Here is a 21,282-nt window from a genome sequence, read left to right as displayed (position 1 = left end):
AGTGTAAAAATTCCCCGGATGAATTCACCTGTCAAGACCACAATTCTAAACAGCAAGTCGGGAACGCTCTAGGGAGAGCAATAGCAATTCGCTAATCTTCCGTCAATTAGGCAAATTTATTGCTGTAATAGTGAAAATGGATTGGAATTGTTATGTTCTCCATAAACCTGAGGTGTTTAATCTAAAACAAGTTTTCGATTGGAGCCCTCAAGGGAATAAAAAAAAAGAGGAAGGATTAAAAAACTTGGCGAAGAATGGTTATAAATAATCTAAAAACAATAGGTCAGGTAAGAAATTTGTCGAATAGTTCCTGAAAAATTGATTTTCAATTGTACAACATCTTTATAAAATTCTTACTATTCAAAATCTTTTTTTGACTATTATTAAGTAAATTCATAATAAATAATTGCTCAAAATTATTATTTTTTCTTTGCATGAAAGTATCTGAATAAGCGAATTATATAATTGTCTGAAAATTTTTTCGATTCACTAAGAACATTCTTGAGAGGAGAAATTCGCAGAAAGTAAATCTCCTGACTATTTCATTGGGCATTATTTCTCAGATTGCTGATACCCCCCTTATATTAATGGTAAGGAATCCACATCCATCGAAAAGAAAGTATGTTTAATCAGAGAAAGTACGTTCTTGAAAGTGAATTTCGTAACTTAAATTATCGTCTGCTCAATTTAATTTGCTTATTTGATGTCATTCATTTAAACCCATAAGTCCTAGGGCTTAAAGATTCGATCCCTTTATCAAAAATTATAAAGGATGTATATTACGTATTTTTTTTCTTATTGTACAGAGCGCAAAAAAACGTACCACTAAGAATGACTTTTGATCTAATGTCTTCACGTTCCAGGTTTTAATCTTAATGTCTCGAGGGGGTGACCTCAAATATGCTAATTTATAAGTGCAGATGATATTTTAAGTTATGAAAACGTAATTTCTCTCAACAAACGTACCTTTTTTTAGACGGATTTCTGACCCCCAAAATATGGTCCCAATAGTTTGGTCAGGAGAGCGCTTCAAAGTTTGAACCTCTTAATGTTATTTTTACTTTTTGCGTATTTCGCTATATCTCGAGAACTTTTTAAGCAAATTGGAAAATTTTTGCACACAATTATAAAATTCGTTTATCCAAAGATAATTTCATGCAAAAAATAACTTCTAGTAAATATTTATTATTTTTTATTATATTATTTAATACTGGTCGAAAAAATTTTGAAATGTGAGGTAAAAAAATTTTTGTATCATTTTAAAAAACTTAATTTTACAAGGCAAAAGACAAAATTGGAGAAAAATCGTTCTAATAGTTCCTGAGAAATCGAATTTTAAGTATCTGACTTTTTATAATTCAGTTTCTCAGGAACTATTCAACCGATTTTGCTCAAATTTTGTATTTTACGATGTAAAATTATATTCTTTAAAATGATGCAAAAAATTGTAGACCTTACAAGTCAAACCATTATGACCATTATGAAATAAAATAATAAAAAAGAATAAATATTTACTAAAAGTTATTTTTTGTATGGAATTATCTTTGGATAAATGGATTTTATATTGTGTGCAAAAATTTGTAAATTCGCTTGAAAAGTTCTCTAGACATAATGAAATATGCAGAAGGTAAAATTAACATTAAGAGGTCCAAACTTTGGAGCTCTCTCCTGACCAAATTTCACAGATTGCTCCTATGTTTTGGTGGTCAGATATCCGAATCCGCTTAAAAAAAGTATGTTTGTTCAGAGAAAGTGCGTTTTTGTGTCTAATTTCGTAGCTTAAAATATTGTCTGAACATATTAATTAGCCTATTTGAGGTCACCCCCTAGAGCCATTAGGATTGAGTCCTAGTAAGTGAAGAGCCGATTATTAGATCAAAAGGTATTCAGGGTGGTCCGTTTCTCTCTCTCTCTCTTTTATTTTTTGTTCTACTGTGCATTGTAAAGGCGGTCAATATAAATATAATTGACGATTTAATTTATCTGACTACTTTTAATTAAATAGATTCAAGAAAATTGATTTCTTAGCCTTCAATTGGTGAATAATTTTTGGTCTTGAACGTAGCATTGAATTCATATTAAAATCACTGATCTGTTCAATAAATAATGTTTATTTCAAAGCCTTTTTGGGGAAAATAAGTTCATTTTTGGAGTTTGTTTTCATCATCCAATCTGTTGTTTTCCATATATTCTGCCACACTTTTTGCTTCTCGTAGGTTTTCAAGACATTTCTTGCAGAAGATCACCAAATCATCCATTTCCGGAGAAGAACGTAGTTCGCCTGAGGAAGAAAGGAAAACCACAGTTAATATTATAATAAGAAAATTATTCGAAATTATATTTACTCTTAAATGATCGATACTTCAGAGTGCTTTTTCGAAACATTTTTAGCAAGGAAAGTAAAGTCATAGTACCTTATAGCAAAGAATCTCATGGACTTTAAAACGAGCTAATAGACTAATTTCAGAACTCATAACAGTTACTAAATTAGTATGATATTCGTTAGAAAGCGCAAAAAAAAAAAAAAAAAAAAAAAAATAAATAAATAAATAAATAAAAAAAACTTCGAAGAACAGCTTTCAATGTATCTCTTTAAATAACACCAAAATAATACTAGATCGTTCGAAAAATTTGTGCGATTATCGGTAGATAGCATGCACGGGCGTCGCAACCAGGGGGGTCTGGACTCCCAATAATTGGGAATAATGGGGTCCATTATTTTGAGGAAATATTTCTGTTTTGTTTATGTCTTTTACTCTTTTTTTTTCCTCCTCTTCTCTCCTCCCCTTTTTTTACATAGTGCAACTTATTATAATATTAAAAGAAAATTAATTAAAAATAAAATACATAAAAAATGCACTCCATAAAAAAATTAAAACAAGTGTATAGAGAACTGCAAGATTCCTTAAATAAGTAATAAAATGCTCTTTGCACCCAATCCTTTTTCTCCATGGAGTTAAGCCACCCACGGAGTCATTTGATACCTCAAAAATAGCAGTTTACGCTATGGGAAATTATCCTTTGCATTTTGAAATTGTCTTTATCGTATTTATGGCCCTGGACTCCTTTGCCATCTTTTAAAAATGTGAGATATCGACAAAACCATCTCTTTGTTGACTCATAAATTGTCCATAACAGGCAGTTTTCTAGAATTTCTAGGATTCTTGTTGATATTTTCTATTTCTTGGTGATTTTGCCCAGAGACTTTCTCGGATATTCTAAATCCTCTCTTACAAAGTTCTCATAGTTCTATTTCACCATAATTTAATTTAGCTATGTCCAGTTCAAAATTTTGACAAATATAAATATTCTGTTTACTTTTACTTTGCTTAATTAGTTTTTTTAACTTAAATTATTAATTGTTAAAATTAATTATTAAATTATTAGTTTGACAATTTACTTGAAACAATTTTTATTTATATATATTACATTTTATCATTTTCTAAATGAATTATCCATAATCCATTTCTTGGAAGGTAAGCAAATGTTTGTATTAAATTACGTAATACATTTATAACTGTATGTTTATGAATTTTTTGAATTGTTTTATATTTTATAAATGAAATTTATTTATACAGTACAGTTCATGATTTCACCGTTCATTGTTTGAGCATGAATCTATTTTTAACGCTCTTATTTTATATTTATGAAATTAATGGAACTTTTAAAATTTTTAAAACTATAAATCAAAACTATAAATTCTTATGATTTCTCAATAACTTTGTTTTCATTTATAAACTGAATGTCACGTTTAATTTTATAAAAAAATTACAGATAATTTAATAAACAAATTTATATAAAAATTTTGATAATTAATATCCTAATACAAAAAATACACAATCTTACATTTTAATTAATTAAAAGAACCAAGAAATATTTTATATGCAAAAGTTTCATGTATAAAATCCATATGATTTTATTATGCTCAATAATACAAATATTTTTAAGAATTTGATAATTTGTTAAACTTAATTTATTGTATGAGAGTGTTAAGTGTACTTTATGTAGTTTTATTTATTTTGTTTTTATCAAAATAATGTGGGATTTTTAAAGTAATTATTTTGTGCTAATTAACATTTTCAGAATTTGGTATTTTTCACAAATATTTTTCTAAGTTAAAAGTATTAATTTTTAAAAATTTAATACTGAAACTATAAATAGTGATAAACGAGGTAGAAAATGAGAATTCTATGTGTTTACTTTTTTGTTTCCTTTTGTAAATTCATAGTTTTAAAAATCTACCAAATGATTCAAGAAAACTATTTCATCTTGTCTGTTTCTTTTCTTATAAATAATAAAAAGGTAAATATATTAAATAAAATATGCATGAAAATAATTCCGACCACCATTATTATAAATTATCATTTCTTCAAAATATGAGTTCTTTCAATCAAATTGAATAATTTTATTTTCCTCTTTAAACACATTTCGGTTTTTAAAACCATATAAGTTGAACCGGAATAAAGATGAGAAAAACGCTAAACTGGAAACTACTATAATATTCTTCAATTTTCATTTTCCAGTTTAGAGTTTTATATATCTCTATTTAATCATGATAATCTTTACTGTAACCAATGTTTAAGATAGTTACTCTAATTATTTTTTATTGTTGTACTTTTCATCTCAGAAATCCAAATCAATTCAAATTAATAGTAATTTTTATTTATTTTTTGTTTTGTTTAGCAAAACGTTTTACGAATTTTTCTTACAATTTTTTAAAAGTTCGACTACAGTTTAAAATGTTAAAAAAATAAATGTCTGAGGGGTAACCCTAGGGGTAAAAGATACTAAAATCAACTATATTTTTGTGATATGGTGCCCTTTACTTCCGAGGTGCAAATTTAATAATTATCAAAAATTTTTTGAAATGTAAGGTAGGGTAAACCAACCAGTGAAGGAACACTACCCAGTGAAGGAGCATTTCATATGTATTGATTAAAAATAAGAGTTTGAAAGTTTTTCTTTAGATTGATTGGTAACAATAGCTTACTGCCGAACAATAGGAAGTCATCTAGCGATGTTTTGGATTACCTGGCTAAATAGTCTTCTCTGGAAAAATTTTTGAATTTGTTATTATCTCTGCAACACCTTGTTTCCTTGAAAAAATTATAAGGTGAGTGTTTGTACTTATATGTTTGAAGTGGAATTAATTGCGTGTAATAGTTTTATTTTTCTCACTGCGAAAAGGAGAATTCAAAATATAGTTATTGAAGTTACGTTTTATATTTTTAAAGCATTACTTTTTTTAAAGCAAGTACTGAGATAAGGGGGTGTTTATTCACTGTATCCCCAAACGATGAAAAACCAGTGAAGGAACAACTGTTCCTTTACTGTTTTTCTTTCTAAGTTAATGAAAATAAAAGATAAACTTTAATTTTCTTGTACCTTTAGTGATGTTCCGCATCAAAAGTATGTTAAAAATGCGAAAAACAGCTTCTAACCAGTGAGGGAACAAACAGGCACGTTCCTTTACTGGGCATAGATTCCCCAGTGAATGAACAGTATGCGTTAATATGTTGACACTATAATTTTCAATTCATGATTACAAGCAAAAGTTAACATTTTCCAAGTATTTATATGTTATAATTTTAAGAATAGGCTTGTTTTTAAATATTTGTATGGCTTATAAATTCATAAAGAACATTAAAAAATAAGCAAAATTAAGTGCTCCTTTACTGGGTGTTCATTCACTGGTAAGAGCTGTTCCTTCACTTGGTCTTCTTACTACTTGTTATTTGAACCTCCAAAACTTTAAAACAATATTATGTAAGTTCTCTACAATTTTTTTTGCATAATTTGCATTTAGTAACAAATATGTTGATGATGTCATTTAACTAAACTGACGAATTTTGAAATTAATATGATTTTTTAAAAGGCAAGCGAAGCTTAAGTGTTCCTTCACTGGTTAGTTTACCCTATACAAATTTAACACCATTTTAAACTATGTAATTTCAAATGACAAAAAAATGATAAAATTTGAATGATAACGACCAAATACTTTCTGAAATTTCAAAAAATCCACATTTTTAAAACTATTTGACCAATTTCGTTCAAATTTTATGTTTGTCTTTTAAAATTGCATTAATATGGTGTAAAATTTGCATACTTTACAATTTAAAAAATTTTCGACTACTATTAAAGAAAATAATAAAAAATTATAAGAAAATATAAATAATTATTAAAAGCTATTTTAACATGACATTATCTTAAGAGAAACGTATTTTAGAATTATGTAAAAAAATTATTCTATTCTCTTAAAAGTTTTCCAATATTTCACGAAATGTGCAAAAACCGAAATTAATATTAAGGAGTAAAAATTTTTACCGTTCTCCTGCCTTAACTATTTCGACCATATTTTCTAGATTGTGGCTACGCCCTCCCAATATTTTGATGATTTAAAATACATATACGTTAAAAAATAGAAATGTTCATTCAGAGAAAACACGATATCATTTTCACTAATTAGTTAATATATTTGAGGTCACCCCATAGAACTTAGATTGGTACTTAGCTCGTGAAAATTCGATTATCTGGCTGGCATATATTTTAAGAAATGGAATTCAGAAAAGATTTACCACCAATTAAACGAATAAAGGATTGCAATGGGTCGGGATGGCCCAGTGATTAGAGAATTAGACTCCGGTCCGTAAAGGTCGGATTTCGACTCCGCTAAGATCCATCGAATACATATATGGGTGATTCTCACGAAACATGACAATTCGGACCAAAAAATTTCTTCAAATTTAAAGTCTTCAAAACAATCTAAATTTTTTTTTGTATACTTCTTTAGCTACACTTATTAATATCTTATAGACAGCAGTGTAGTTTATTGACATTTGCTCGAGAAAAAAAATAAAATGGAAATTCACCAAATCTTGAATGCCAGGAGAATGACATTATTACCTTAGAAGTTCAAAGCAGTCATTTTAAGTTAATAGTAAGTAACTCAACTTAAGCCTTTATGTTAGATGGACCATAAATTGCTTTAATTAATTCTTTTTGATCCACTGTAGAAAGAAGCAAAAATTTTTTTGTTGCTGATATATACAGAATAAAGTTGTGTATAATAATCAATCATTAAATAAATAAGTAACTTTGATTACATCCAAGCATATTACAATCATACATAAACTTGGTATTAGGTTAATATTTGCTTTCCCTCTTTACAGTATTAGCAGTTAAAAAGAACTTCTGGTAACACTTCAATGTCCAGGCATTCATAAGCCAGGAAATTGACAGCCAGGATAATGACAACTTCGCCATTTTATAGCATATAACTTTACTTTAATTTAATATTTTGGCCGAAGACGTTTATATTCTGCAGAAAACAACAGTATTTCTTAAAATAACTCAGATGAATCTATGTTGTTTTTGTTATTAATGATTTCAAGAAGCCAGGAAAATGACAGCATAAAAACCTACTCACCTTGAAAAATTTTTTGAAATAGATTTTGAGCCAGAAAATTGGTTCTTTATTCATGCAACAAGACATGTTCAGATAGGAGGGTATCTAATCAATCTATTAACATAAGATATTGATTCCTAGCACTATCTATTTTGGTTATAAACCACTAAATAAAAGTAGCCAGGAAAATGACAGATTTTCATGGGACAAACAAATTATTGACATAAAAATTTATTTTAAGCGAAGTTTTAGTAAACAATACCCTCTGTGTATATTCTAGAAATGCTTACATAGGATAAGATAAAAAAAATTAGATTTTGAAAAATGTATGGGAAGTTTTGAAGCTAGTTATTATTGGAAATATTGTTTGGGACATGCCAGAAAATGACATTTTGATATTCAATTAAATTTTTTAAGTATACAAAACAGTCAATGCTAGTGCAAAGTCATTTTAAAATGCTAACAGCAATGCTATTTATCAATTTTTTTTAAAAAAGAGTTCTTTTAGTATTATAGTATAAGATCTTGGAGCAAGGGACAGTGAATTGTCATGTTTCGTGAGAATCACCCATATACGTGTTCGGAAAATCTGTGGAATCGAAAGTCCTGTAGTTGGTCGCTGAGCAGTACCATAGGCAGGGATCCTGCTTTCTTGTCAAACGAAAAGTTTCGGACTTAATTGGCAAAAGGCCAGTAGCTGGTGAGTTTGGCTTGTCCAAGTGTCATTAGAAACAACAACAAAGATGGCAATTTAAAATGAAAAGAAAAAGCAACTTGACAAAAGTTGCTATAGCTCAGTGTGTATTCCATCCACCATATTTGTTTAGAGTTTCAGCTATTTCGCTAATAGCAAAATTCCAAAACTCGTGGATTAAGTTTTTCGCCAAAAAACTTTCCTAAAGAAATTGAAAGATGGAAAGACGGAAATTTCATATAACTGGAATACTGGAAAAGTTGAGTTACAGACAGATGCTTGTATAATAAATATGTATATATCAGAATTTGAAAGTGTTTTGCTCATGTTACTGGGAATGTTACTTTTAAAAAGTAACGATTAAAAATACCTTTAATTAAGAGTAACGAATAAAAAGTACAAGTACAATTACTACTAAGATTACTATTAAAAGTTCTTGGTTTTACTATTTTCATAAATTATTATCCCTAATTTTTCCGATTGTTACAAAGTATCGAATTGAAACTGTTTTTTCCCTTTAAATCTGACGAAGAACCCACTGTCCAAAATTGAACACTTACATCTTAATAGCAATGTGTAATTTAGTATTACTGTCACTTAGGGTAATTATCCCTAGTTACTCAGATAGTAACAAATATTGAAATAAAATGGGCCGGGATAGCGTGGTTGGTAGGGCGCTGGGCCCATGTCCGAGAGTTCGTGGGTTTGAACCCCGCCGGCCGAAGACTCCCAGTGTAGTAAATGGTGACTGACGCACGTTAATCTGTCAAGTCGCAAAGTCCTCCATGTTCCCATAACAAATCAATACCTCTGAGAGTACTGGATTGGAGATCGATTGTTCTCTGATTCAAGTCAAAATTACAATCTGTGGATGAATGAATGGATGTATGAATGGGTCCGCTCTATAAACGGGTGCGACGTATGAGTGTGGCAGAAGTTGATTTCTTGGCCATAGAGGGCTCCACTGGAAAACAAGAACAATTGCACCCCTCTGCCTAAAGAGGCATACGCAACAACAATTGAAATAAAATTTTGTTAGTTTTTCTCCTTATCTGATGAAAAACATGTGGTCAAAAGTCTTCTATTTTGGTAAAAACGAGTTACTGTCAATTAGGCTAATTACTCCAATAATGAGAAATATCCGTATAAAACTTTTTTAGTTTTTAATTTTTCTATTTTTCTCAAAAAGAACACCTGGTTTAAATTTGAGATTTCTGTTCGTGTTATTTAGCATTATTATCAAATAGGTTAAATATCCTCTATTCACCCAACAAATCCTAGAAAAAGAAGGCCTCAGCAGCAATTAATTTAGTAGTTCGACTTAACAAACATAAACTGAGCAGTGGATGAAAAATAAGATGTCACTACGTTCCGCCTACTAAGCTGAGCAGTGGTAGTAAATATGAAAGATGTTATTACGTTTGGATAACTAATGGATCAAATATCTTGTTTATGGTAACCCGTGCTCTGACCTTTTCTAGGAGATTCACCCCGGTAATTACAAATATAAAGTTTTTTGTTTTTACGTCATTACGTAAAGAAGATCTGGTCTAAATTTGAGAATTCTAGTTCGAAAAAACGTGTTATTTATTATTACCGTTTATAAATTAAATTACAACTAGTTACCTCGATAGATCCTGCTAAATACAAATGTCGAAAAGAAATTTTTTTAGTTTTCTAATTATATATATATATACAAAAAGGATTAAAAAGAAAGATGAAGAAAATTAATAAGTTTTAATTACTGCGCATAAGCTGCAAGCGTAGAGAACTCATAAAATAAGTTCAAAATATAGATTAAGCATGGAAAAAATTACAGAATAATGAAAAGAGAAGAAGAAAATTATTTAAAAAAAAATTTTGTTATCTGGTAATCTTATTACGAGAATATTTTAAATCATTCTTGAAAATTTTCCCGTACTTGTAAGTTCATTTGAATTCGCTACTTGCTTTATAGATTTCGTTTTGTGTTTCGTTCTGCTTTTTCTATACATTTTATTTTCTGTTTTTTTTAACGTGATATTTATTACTTAATGTGTTTTATTTTGTTTCAAAACTTTTTTTGAGTGCTCAGGGCTAAAGAGAATATTCTCTTTAGCCCTGGCTCCTCACACTATATAATTGATATATTTTGCTTTGGCTATTTTGATACAATATTAGAAAGCACTCCTTTTCGCCGATATAATCGTGTGAGCTGATGAAAAGATTATATATTTTTCCGGCTCTTTATTGAATTTTTTAATTGTTTTTTTTATTTTTATTTTGCTTTAATAATCTTCTCTTTTCATTATATATATATATGTATATATTTATATATAAATAAATAAATACAAGAAAATACTAAGAAAGTTAAGAAAAACAATAAGTATCATTAGTAAGTGAATTACAATAAGTGATTTTGCTACTCTCTTTATAGTCCCCCCCTTTTTAATGTTTTTTCTTTTTATTTTATGATCTGTTTTTACATGTTATTTTTACTTTTTATGATCTTTTTTTATGTAGTTATTTTATAAAAAAAATTTTTTTTGAGTGCTCCTCACACTATTGTATTAATAAATTTTGCTTTGGCTTTATTGATACAATATCAGAAAGCACTCTGTTTTGCGGATATAATCGTGTGGGCTGAAGAAAAGATATCTTTTTTTTTTACCCGGCTTTTTTTTTCGGTTTTTTTATTAACAATTCATTATTTTTTTTTTTTTTTTTTTTTTAAATAAAATGTTGTTTGTTATTTTTTTACTTACCCCCTTTTTTTCATATGTCTATTATTTTTCTTTGTTTTATTCTTCATTTTGAACTTATATTTATTTATATATATATATATATATATATATATATATATATATATGAATTTATAACATATCGCTTGGGAAACACAAATACCCTTGTGAATATTTAACATCTTTTGATTCATTTTTTGAATTTAAAACATCTCTAAACTTATGTTTTAATCCACATAAAGTTGTGCAAGCCTTTTTAAAAAAGGAAATATTTAAAATAAAAATATGTTTTATACCTAGAAATTAATATAACTAATTATAATTTAGCTAATAAATTTTTCATCATCAAATCATATCTGACGTTGTCAACAAAGCTTATATTTCTTTTTATACTCAAATACTTTTGTTATGTTTTGTTATTATTTGTTTTGTCTGTTAAGAAATTAGCTATAGACGGATATTTACTTAATATCTGCTTGTATTATCTAAGTAATATCTGCTGTATTAACATCAAAGAGATGACGTATTGAACAACTTCTTGAAGCAGACATCTCTTTCTTCTTAGAACCCTTTCACGCAGAAAACATATTTTTTATTCATTATTTTTATTTAATTTTGGTCAAAATAAGGGGAAAATATTATATTTGCATTTTAATAGCTTACGGTTATAAAATACAGTATGGTGTCTTTTTCTACATTAAAGATAACATTTTCTAAACACGGCTTAAATTCTAACAATAATTTTTTAAGTTTGCACTAATTTGCAGTTTTTTAGACTTGAGAGAAACAGTTATTCAGCATTGAGATTTTGTTAATTCGAAACTCAATTATTGATGCATTTTTTAAAGTGAAGGAAAAGAAAAAATTCTAACTACTTTTTTTACTACTACGTTTTGTTTTATATTTTGGTGCAAATATAATTCAATAATCTAACAGATTTCTTTTCGCAACTATTTAATTGTATTTAATTATCAAATCTCTTTGATTATGGCTGAATTCTTTTTTTCCCACGTAATGTTAAATATGATACTTTTCAACATAAATAAATTAAAATGATGAAAATATTAGGTTCCTGTGTAGAACAGATGTTTCTCAAAAATAGAAATAAGCGTCATTTGTGAATGCATCTATCATCAAAATGGGAAATTTCTAATTAACTTGCAGCAAATACAAGATGTTCCGTAAGAGACTTCCCTTAATATGAATTTTAGAGTCCTTATAAAAATGAAAAGAACGTATGCTAGGTTAATATTTAAGCGAGACAGAAATGCTCATCAAAATCTGACAAATTACAGTACAGGAAGGCTAATTTAACAATCATCAAAACAAGTTTAATTGGAGGCTGAAACTTGAAAGTGTTTCTAAAGTGTTTATAATAGTTCCTCCCACAATCGAACCTCTAATATTTAGTAAATTCGCCCTTCTCTACTGTGATAAGGCGTCTAAAAAGACTCATTAAGAGTAGTCTATATGAAACACCCTGTATAAATTAACAATTTTGGAAAATATGATACTTTCAGGCATTGGGTATTCCTTAAATATTATTATTATTAGTTGTAAAATTCAGTCAATCCATAAAGTATGCAACATTCTTGACAACGATATTCTTATGATGTTTGCTGTCTTCTTTACCAATTACAGTACACAAAAAAATAAATAAGTAAACGGATCACCCTGCTTTTCACCCAATGATCGGATACTCAAGTTCTAGAACCCAATCTTAATGGTTCGAGAGGGTGACCTCAAATATGCTAATTAGGTAATGCAGACGATCTTTTAAGTTACTAAATCAGGCACAAAAACGTACTTTCTTTGAATGAACATGTCATTTTTATTTATTTATATTTTTTCTTAATTTTCTTTTTTGATGGATTGGGATTTCTGACCCCCAAAATATAACCACAATCTGAGAAACATAGGCCTCATAGCTTGGTCAGGAGAGCGATCTAAAATTTGGACCCCTTAATGCTAATTTTACTTTTTGTGTATTTAACTTTTAAACGAATCGAAAAATTTTTGCACACAAATATGAAATTCATTTGTCCAAAGATAATTCCATGCAAATAAAAGAAATTAGAAAATATTTATTATTTAATTTAATAACAGTTAAAAAAAATTCGAATTGTAAGGCAAAGAATGCAAATTTTAAAGAATGTAAATTTACATGGCAAAATACAAAATTGAAATAAAATCTGTTCAATTTTAAATTTACGGCTTTTTTAAAATTCGATTTCTTAGGAACTATTCGACCGATTTCACTCAAATTTTTATTTTGGCACGCAAAATTTCTTTCTTTAAAATGATGTAAAAAATTGTATACCTTACAGTTCAAAATTTTTTCGACCATGATTGAATAAAATAATAAAAAATAATAAATATTTACTAAAAGTTATAATTTTTTCTCTTGCGTAGAACTTTCTTTGATGAACGAATTTCTTTATTGAGTGTAAAAATTTTTCAACGAGCCTGAAATTTTTCGAAATCTGGCGAAATACGCAAAAAGTAAAATTAACATCAAGGGGGTCCGAACTTTGGACTGTTCTCCTGACCAATTAATTGAAAACATATTTCCCAGTTTACGGCTATCCCCTATATTTTGGGGTTCAGAAAATCAAATCCGTCGGAAAAAAAAGTACTTTTATTCACAGAAAGTACGTTTTTGTGTCTAATTTCGTAACTTAAAATATGATCTGCACAAATTAATTAGCATATTTGAGGTCACCCCCTCGAACATTAAGATGAGTCCTAGAGCATGAAGATCCAATCGTTAGATCAAAAGTTATTCTGTGTGGTCCGTTTATTTTTTTTGTGTCTTCTGCATCAAATTTATTGATTCGGATAGAAAGCATTTGAAGCATTTAGAAAGCATTTGAAAAAATTAATGCTGGCTGCGTGAATTTGGAGGATATAAATTTGGAGCCAAAAAATTCAGTTTCTATAAACTATTTCTCTGAATTTGATGTCCAACAATCCAAATAATTAAGAGAAGGTACTAATTAAAAGAAATTGGCTACAGTTAAATACTTAAGTGAAGGAGCACTAAATTGATCTTTCAGGTACAATTTAAAAGGTGTTGTTGAATCCAAAACGCTTATAATGAAAAATAATTTGCTCAAAGTCATGTGCATTTACACCGTATGTTAAATATTTTCTCGTCCTAAAATACTAATTCTGGCACAATTTTGATATCGTTTGTAGAATGTTTACAATGTACAGTTGGTGTGAAAGTGCTTCACGCTGTTCACTACTTTCTAATAAATAAAGTTCTTTTTTCGTGCAGCAAAAAATTGGAAAAAGCCAACTCTCAGATATCTTTCATACCAGCATGTGATGACGCAAAAATGACACTAATTTTGGAAGAGCGCCTATTTTGAATAATAAACATGTGCTAATGGTTCAAAACATTGCGATAAAACATTTTGCATACACACTGATCCATGATTCCACTTATTTTTTTTTTAAAGCAGCAGAAAGTTGGAAGAAACTAACGCTCAGATATCTTTCATACTAGCATGCATTTTAAGTAAAATTATTTGCATAAATTTAAAATAAAAGTTCTTCTCTTTGTCTCACATACCACATGCCACGCTACGTTACATAAACATATACTAGCAGTTCAGAAACACTTAGCGTAACACACGTTATAATCGTATTTTATTTTCAGTTTCACAATGTGTTTTAATGACATTTGTAAGCATAACAACAATAATGTGCACTTATTTTGATGAAAAAAATGTATCAACTAATGACATAAATATATTTAATAGGTTAACTTCAATTGTTTTAATCTTAACCAAAATGTGCTATAGCTGCAAGAAGATTTTTATGGCTACAGCGAACTTACATGGCTTACACTTCATGACGTCACGCAAGAGATGCACGGCTTTCTTCTATGGGAGGCGTTGAAAGTATTCAATTTTAGTTAAAATTAATAGCAGTGTGTGAAAGTTGGGAGCGGAATTCGTATCGGCTAGCCATGTCCGGGATTCGAACTTGGGTTACCTCTTTGAGAGACGAACCCTGAATCAGCGTGAAACGGGTCGTAGATTCAAAGAAACATGTTCTTAGAATGAGATTCACTCTTTAAAGATCGGATTGTCTAACCAGAATAGATTGCTTTGTTCAAAATAACGAGTAATTCCCCCAGGAGAAATACTCGCCAGAATCAGTATCCAGGAGAAATAAGGAAGGAAGTGGAAGTCACCGAAAGCTCAACGGTGATGCCGGTTATACTTTTTGTTTTCTGTGTGGGGGCAATTTTGCTGAATTTTTCAAAGAAGTGTACTATACAAAGTCGATGAAAGAAGTTTTCACATAACCACAGCAAGCATTTGTGGAAAACATACTCTGAAAAGCTCTCACAACTCAATTTTTTAAAATCTTTTCTGTCATATGCGATTAAAAACTTATTGGTAAATACACTGTATGGAAGCTCGAAGCTTATTAAGACATTTCTAATATGTACTGTGTAAGTTACACTTTATAAACAATGCGTAAGTAGTAAACAAAGCGTAGCCAATTAAATTTTTTATTGTTGTTGTTGTTATATTCGTGTTCAGGAGTGTAGCCGGACCGGAAAGCAACGGTACAACGTAGTAAGGCAGAAGGTTCCGGAATTTTAATGAACAACTGCATTTTAAATGAATTTTTCACCTAATCACCTTAATTTTTTTTGTTAAGAAAGCTTTTTATTATAACTCTTAATACTATAGCTCTTAATACTAGTAAATTGAAGTCTAACTTTGCTGCTAAGTTTGAAAGCAATTGTGCTAGATTAAAACAATAGCGAAATTATCCATCATCTATATAACAGTATGACGCCCGGTGGCTGAGTGGTAGCGCTTTGCGCTCCCTTGCCACAGGTCCTGAGTTAAACCCTCGGACCGGGCAAGGTTGACTAAGCCTTTCATCCCTTCAGTGGGTCGATAAATGAGTATCAAGCTTGCTTGGGAACTAAGCAATGAGGGTTTCGAGTTCGGCTAACCACCTAACCGGAACATCTGCTCCTGCAACCCAGAGCCCAAGGTCAAGAAAACTGAGATGGGCACGGTAGGCCTTGACCCAGTATGGGCTGTCGAGCCACTGAGTTTAGTTTTATATAAGAGTACAGATCGATTTTTGAACTGCGGTTATGATACCCTAATAGAAGATTCTATAACTAGTTGATAATAATAATTCAGTATAGGAATTTTTTAAATTGTTTAAAGTAGAACGATGTATAAGTTTCATTAACAAATAATCCATAAATCTGTGAGCACTACCTTACAACAGTGGAAGAGACACTTTCAGTTTTCGATATTTTTTTGAATTTCTCACGAAATACTTGAAAAACTATTTGGTAACTTTAGAAGCGTTTAGTTCATGTGATATTCATACTTTGCGATTAAGTTTAAAGCTTTCAAGAGCTTAAGGGACAGACAATAAATTTCGAAAGAAAATAAGTATTTTTGAACAGAAAATCAAGCAATAACTTGCAACAATTACTTTGGTTGTTACTTGCAATAACTACGTAAAACTTCGTAAATCTAGTTTAAACATTTATGGAGATATAAGCATTTTTATAAAGGAAATTTTTTTTTTGCGGTATATTTTTTTGTTACAAATTTAAAAACATTCAGTAAAATCAAAAAACAATTTTTAGAGCAATTTAAAATTAATTACAAAATTATTGCTTTAAAATTTGAAAAATTAATTGTTAAAAAATGAGCAAGTTATGAATATTTAAAGTAATTCTTTTGTACTGCGCATGCGCGGAAAAAAATGAAAATTATTTTTTCATAATTTTGCAGTGAATCGTAATAGGCAACTAATGGGAAAAAATCTGATTTAAATTTCTTAAAAACGTAAAAAGTTTCAAGCAATTTTCGACGTAGTGTTTGTGCATTTTAAAGGAAAACTAAGAGGGGTAAAAGGTATAACACAAATATTATTATGCTGCAATAACCAAAGTAACGGATACAAATTACGAGCTTATTTCTTGGCTTTCTGCATAGGGTGTCCAAAAATGCCTGTTTTTTGGAATTTATAGTTGGTCCCTTAAACCCCTGAATGATTTAAATTTTGATGCTAAGTATGAAAACTTGCATGAACCAAAAAAAGAAAGAAAAAAAAGAAGAAAAAAAAGATGTAAGAAGCTCTTTTAAAATTACATTTCTTGAGATATTCAAATAAATATTAAGAATTGAAAGTGTCTTTTACATTATTGTAGGGTAGTGTATATTGTAAATTGATTTTTATGAAAGATAAAAGTAAAACTAATTGCGCAAGTAAAAAAATTTAAGCTTGTTTCTTGGTAAAGGGGGAATAAAATCAACAAGATTACTATAAAAAAAAGAGACTTAAGTAAAAAAAATCTTTGTTCTAACTTCAAATGATAAGATGATCGATGATTAAAAATTATTCTTAGATTTCCCCCTTCCTCCCACGTTATGATGACTTTCGTTCCGTTAAAAATTCATTGAGAACTATCTTAGAAGCAGGAGTTTTTTGAAAATTTGTTGCTCAATGATATCTGGAAAAAACTGAATGTTGTGTTAACTTACTTCTCTGAGTTGCAGTAAGGGTTAGTGCAATGAAGGCACTCGGCAAAAAACAGAACATAGCTCCCAAAAGAGAATTTCGTAGAAACCCTTGCATAGCCTTTATACCTTGCATACCTGTATTCAAAGCTGCAGGTGAAAGTGGTTTACTGAAAAGTGAATTGAAAAAAGGCATGAACGGCAAATTAGGAAGTACCGTTTGAGGTGATCCTCCATTAATTGACAATCCTCCTTTGCTTGGAAAACCGGGTGATCCACTTTTGATAGGCCTGTCTTTATTAGGTGTCCAAGAAGGGGGAGACGGAATAGGAATATTTGACCAAGGATCCATAACTGGAGCAACTGAAAAGTTACCTTTAATATCATTAGCTTGTATTTGCTGTTGGATTAAATTTTCATCATTCCTTTTTTGAATAACTATGATTTTATTGTGTTTAATTGTTGTTTTTAAATGAGATGGGGCATCCAAAACTCTCACTGCTGAAGATCTGATTATATCAGGATGTTTAACACGATCACCTAGTACATCAGTTATAGTTGATGGCTTCTTGCCTGATTTGTGATTGTTAATAACTTCAACTTGCAATTGTACATCATCGTAAGGGAGAGTTGTAGTTGTAGTAGAGCTGCTCCATTTGTGTTTCCAATTTGAACCTGAAGAATTTAATAGGAAAAAAAATTAAAATAGTGTTTTAAAGCAAAATAACAATAAAAATAATAGATCGATTCACAAGTTATAGCAGAAGCAGGTGAAGTTATTTTCCCTGAACTCATTAAAATATTAGGTCGAGTTATAAATAAATTCAGTTACTTGCCGTAGCTTTCTGACATATTACGTCTTAATAATTTTTCATAACTTTAAATCGAGTCTGAATAAGCGAAAGTTAATATTGCTGTGTAATCATAAAAATATTGGATCGAAATGAAATATGTATAAATTTAATAAGAAAAATAATTAAAGCAGGGTTTCAAAGCAAAATAACTATAAAAATAATAGATTGATTCACAAGTTATCGTAGAAGCAGCTGAAGTTATTTTCACTGTACTCGTTAAAATATTAGGTCGAGTAATAAATAAATTTAGTTACTTCCCGTAGCCATCTGATATATTAAGTCTTAGTAATTTTTCAAAGCTTTAAATCGAGTCTGAATTATCGAAAGTTAATATTGCTGTGTAATCACAAAAATATTAGATCGAGTCATGAATAACTTCAGGTATTGCCTGTTTGCTTAGATTTGAAGATAACTTTTCAAACTACACGTAGCTAAATCTGCAACATAAATGAACTGAAAACATATTCTACTTAAAAAAAATTACTATTACAAATAAAAGCAAGAGAACTTTAATTAAAAAACCCCCAACTTTTTCTCGTTCAAAAGTTTTATCTGAAAGTTGCTTGTTTAAAATATAATTTCAATAGAGGTTTTAACACGTTCGTCGCAGCAACGTCCCACCCTTTGAGCTAAGAATTTTCTATAGTGCTATGAAACAAAATGCAAATTTCTTTAAAACTTGTTTGAGAATTCGTTCTGAGCACGCTGAAACAATATAACTAAACCTTATGTAGAGGACGAGTTTTCTTATCCCTAGTGCACAACAAATACTCACGGAACACGAGTTACCTCATCCTTACCTCATCCAAATATTCCTGGAATACGACTTATCTCGTCCGTCACGATGAAAGTGCTAATCAATTAATTCGTGATTTATTGTTGTTTTTTTTTTGGTTGTAATGAGCTCATAATAAAAAACGAAGCACGATTTGATGCAATCTTAGTACAATCTTTTGAACAGTTCGAGGATTTAACTTTAAATATGATAACTATAGGTTTTGGAGATATTTTAGGTTACGAAATCTGACCAATCATATTTTCTCTTAATAAACATAATTACAGGGTCCTCTTCTTGTTACTTTCACTCTTTGACTATTTTGTCAAGATAGAGATCTCAAATACTGTTAATGGGTTCCTTATTAGACTTGGTTCCTTATCAGATATCAAGAAAAACTAAAAAAAGTTTCATTTCGATATTTTGAAATTACCAGGATACAGAATAATTGGTCCAAAATATACAGTAATGCAAAATAACATGTTTTTAAAAAAGTTGGAGGCCTTATATTTGAAACACGTGCTACTTATTTCATTTTATAACCGTCGTTGAACAGCCGACCCAATTTTTGGGTTTACGACTACTAATGTTCAACTCCGTAGCCTTGTAATTTTGAACCCAATTTTGAAGACAAGGGAACTCCTGGATCAAGTATTAGGTGAAATTTGCCTTCGTGGAGGACTTTTTGATGGAACTAACCCGCATTTGCGTTACATGTAGAGGAAGAGCACGAGAACCTTCCACGGTTAGCCTGACGGCAAGGGGACTCTAACCCATAATCCGTCAACCATTGAGTATATTTCACGGCAGCATTGTGATCGGTGCAAGTCGGATGCGGAATTCGTATCGACCAGCCATCGCCGGGATTGAACCCCGGTTCACCTCATTGGAAGGCGAACGCTCTATCCCCTGAGTCATCGCGGTTCATGTGTTACTTATGAGATAAATAGAAAAAACTAAGAAAAGGTTTATATCGATATTTGTTTATTATTGCGGTAATTAGGGGTAATTAACCTAAATGATCAGCAATACTTAAATAACACGTTTTCACAAAGATAGAAGTTACATATTCAGAACATATGAGAAAAATAGAAAAACTAAAAGATTTTATCTCGATATTTTGTAATTTTAGGGTGTAATTAGGAGTAATTTGCCTAATTGACAGCAATGGTAAATATGTAATGTATTTTTGACAAGAGAGAAATCACAAATTTTGACCATGTGTTTAGCAGATTCTAAAGAAAGACTAAAATAGTTACTTTGTAACTTGATAATTTGATTACTTTAATATTTTGTAACTATCGGAAAAGCTAGGATTAATCACACTAACTCACAGTAATGCAAAATAACACGTTCCAACCAAAATAGAAATGTCAAACTTGAACTTTATGTTCTTTATCAATTTATAAGGATAAATTAGAAGAAAAAAAAACGTTAGTTTTGACTTTTCGTTATTATCGTGGTAATATGCCTAATTGACAGTACTGACACAATTTATACCTGGTAGAAGAAATCCACCAACACGGCAGTAAACACTGCAGATTATTTTTCTATCTAAAGATTATTAGATTATTTTTCTATCTAAATTTTCTTTTCATTTCGCTAAAACTCACTTTTTTAAAAAAATTTAAAATTGTTTTGATTAAATTTTTTTTTTAACTTTCCAATGTCCACCTGTGTTAACATCCGTTAATTCAGGCATATACAGGGCGATTTTGTTGGCCTCTCTTTCAGGGACACCATATTAGGTGGGCCAACGTCGCTCCCACAGTGAGGACAGATAGTACAGAGAAGGAAAGAATATCCATGCCTTGCCCGGGATTCGAACCCAGAACCTTTCTGATGCAAGGACAGTTCCCTGCCCCCTACACTGGCCAGTCGGCCTGATTAAAAATTAAAAAGCTGAATTAAGAGAAGATAAAAAGACAAAAAATAAAGAAATTTTTCTGCTACTCTATTACAGAATTAATTATATAAAGTATGCTTCAATAAAATTAAACTTAAATTTAAGCTTAAACCTTTTATGTAACATTCTTAAGCTCTTTATATTTGCAAATTTTGCTAAATATATGTTAGATTAAGCTGAATTTATATTAAGTTAAATTTAAAAACAAAATGTAATCATTAATTTTACATAGTGGATTTATTTAAGTCCCTAGTATAAATTATCAGATACACTACATTGATACTATCTTTAGTAAACAATTTGTTTGACATATCATGAAATTCTATATTGTATAAAAACAATATTTAAATAACCGATTGAAAAAAAAAGTGTTTTTAAAAGGGCTTTTATTTAAAAAGTAACGAAACTAC

The 21,282-nt window shown here is 29.7% G+C and overlaps 1 protein-coding gene across 2 annotated transcripts in view; it reads right to left on the bottom strand.

Moving 5' to 3' along the window:
• Window positions 1-1,978: 1,978 nt before the first annotated feature.
• Window positions 1,979-21,282, bottom strand: part of LOC107453355 (uncharacterized) — a 41,368-nt gene continuing 22,064 nt past the window's right edge. Inside the window, exons 2-3 of one of the 2 annotated variants that reach the window (XM_016070146.4) lie at window positions 17,362-18,012; window positions 1,979-2,281 (exon numbers count right to left, since the gene is read on the bottom strand). In XM_016070146.4, the coding sequence (XP_015925632.3) occupies window positions 2,142-2,281; window positions 17,362-18,012 (791 nt within the window). In that variant the 3' untranslated portion in view covers window positions 1,979-2,141. The remainder of the gene's footprint in view (window positions 2,282-17,361; window positions 18,013-21,282) is intronic. The other variant, XM_016070147.4, reaches the window with a different exon arrangement.

The sequence above is a fragment of the Parasteatoda tepidariorum genome, chromosome 12 (genome assembly GCF_982258835.1).
Source record: "Parasteatoda tepidariorum strain Cologne lab strain chromosome 12, Ptep-v5.0, whole genome shotgun sequence".
Lineage (NCBI taxonomy): Eukaryota > Metazoa > Arthropoda > Arachnida > Araneae > Theridiidae > Parasteatoda > Parasteatoda tepidariorum.
This window is presented reverse-complemented; position numbering and strand designations above follow the sequence as displayed.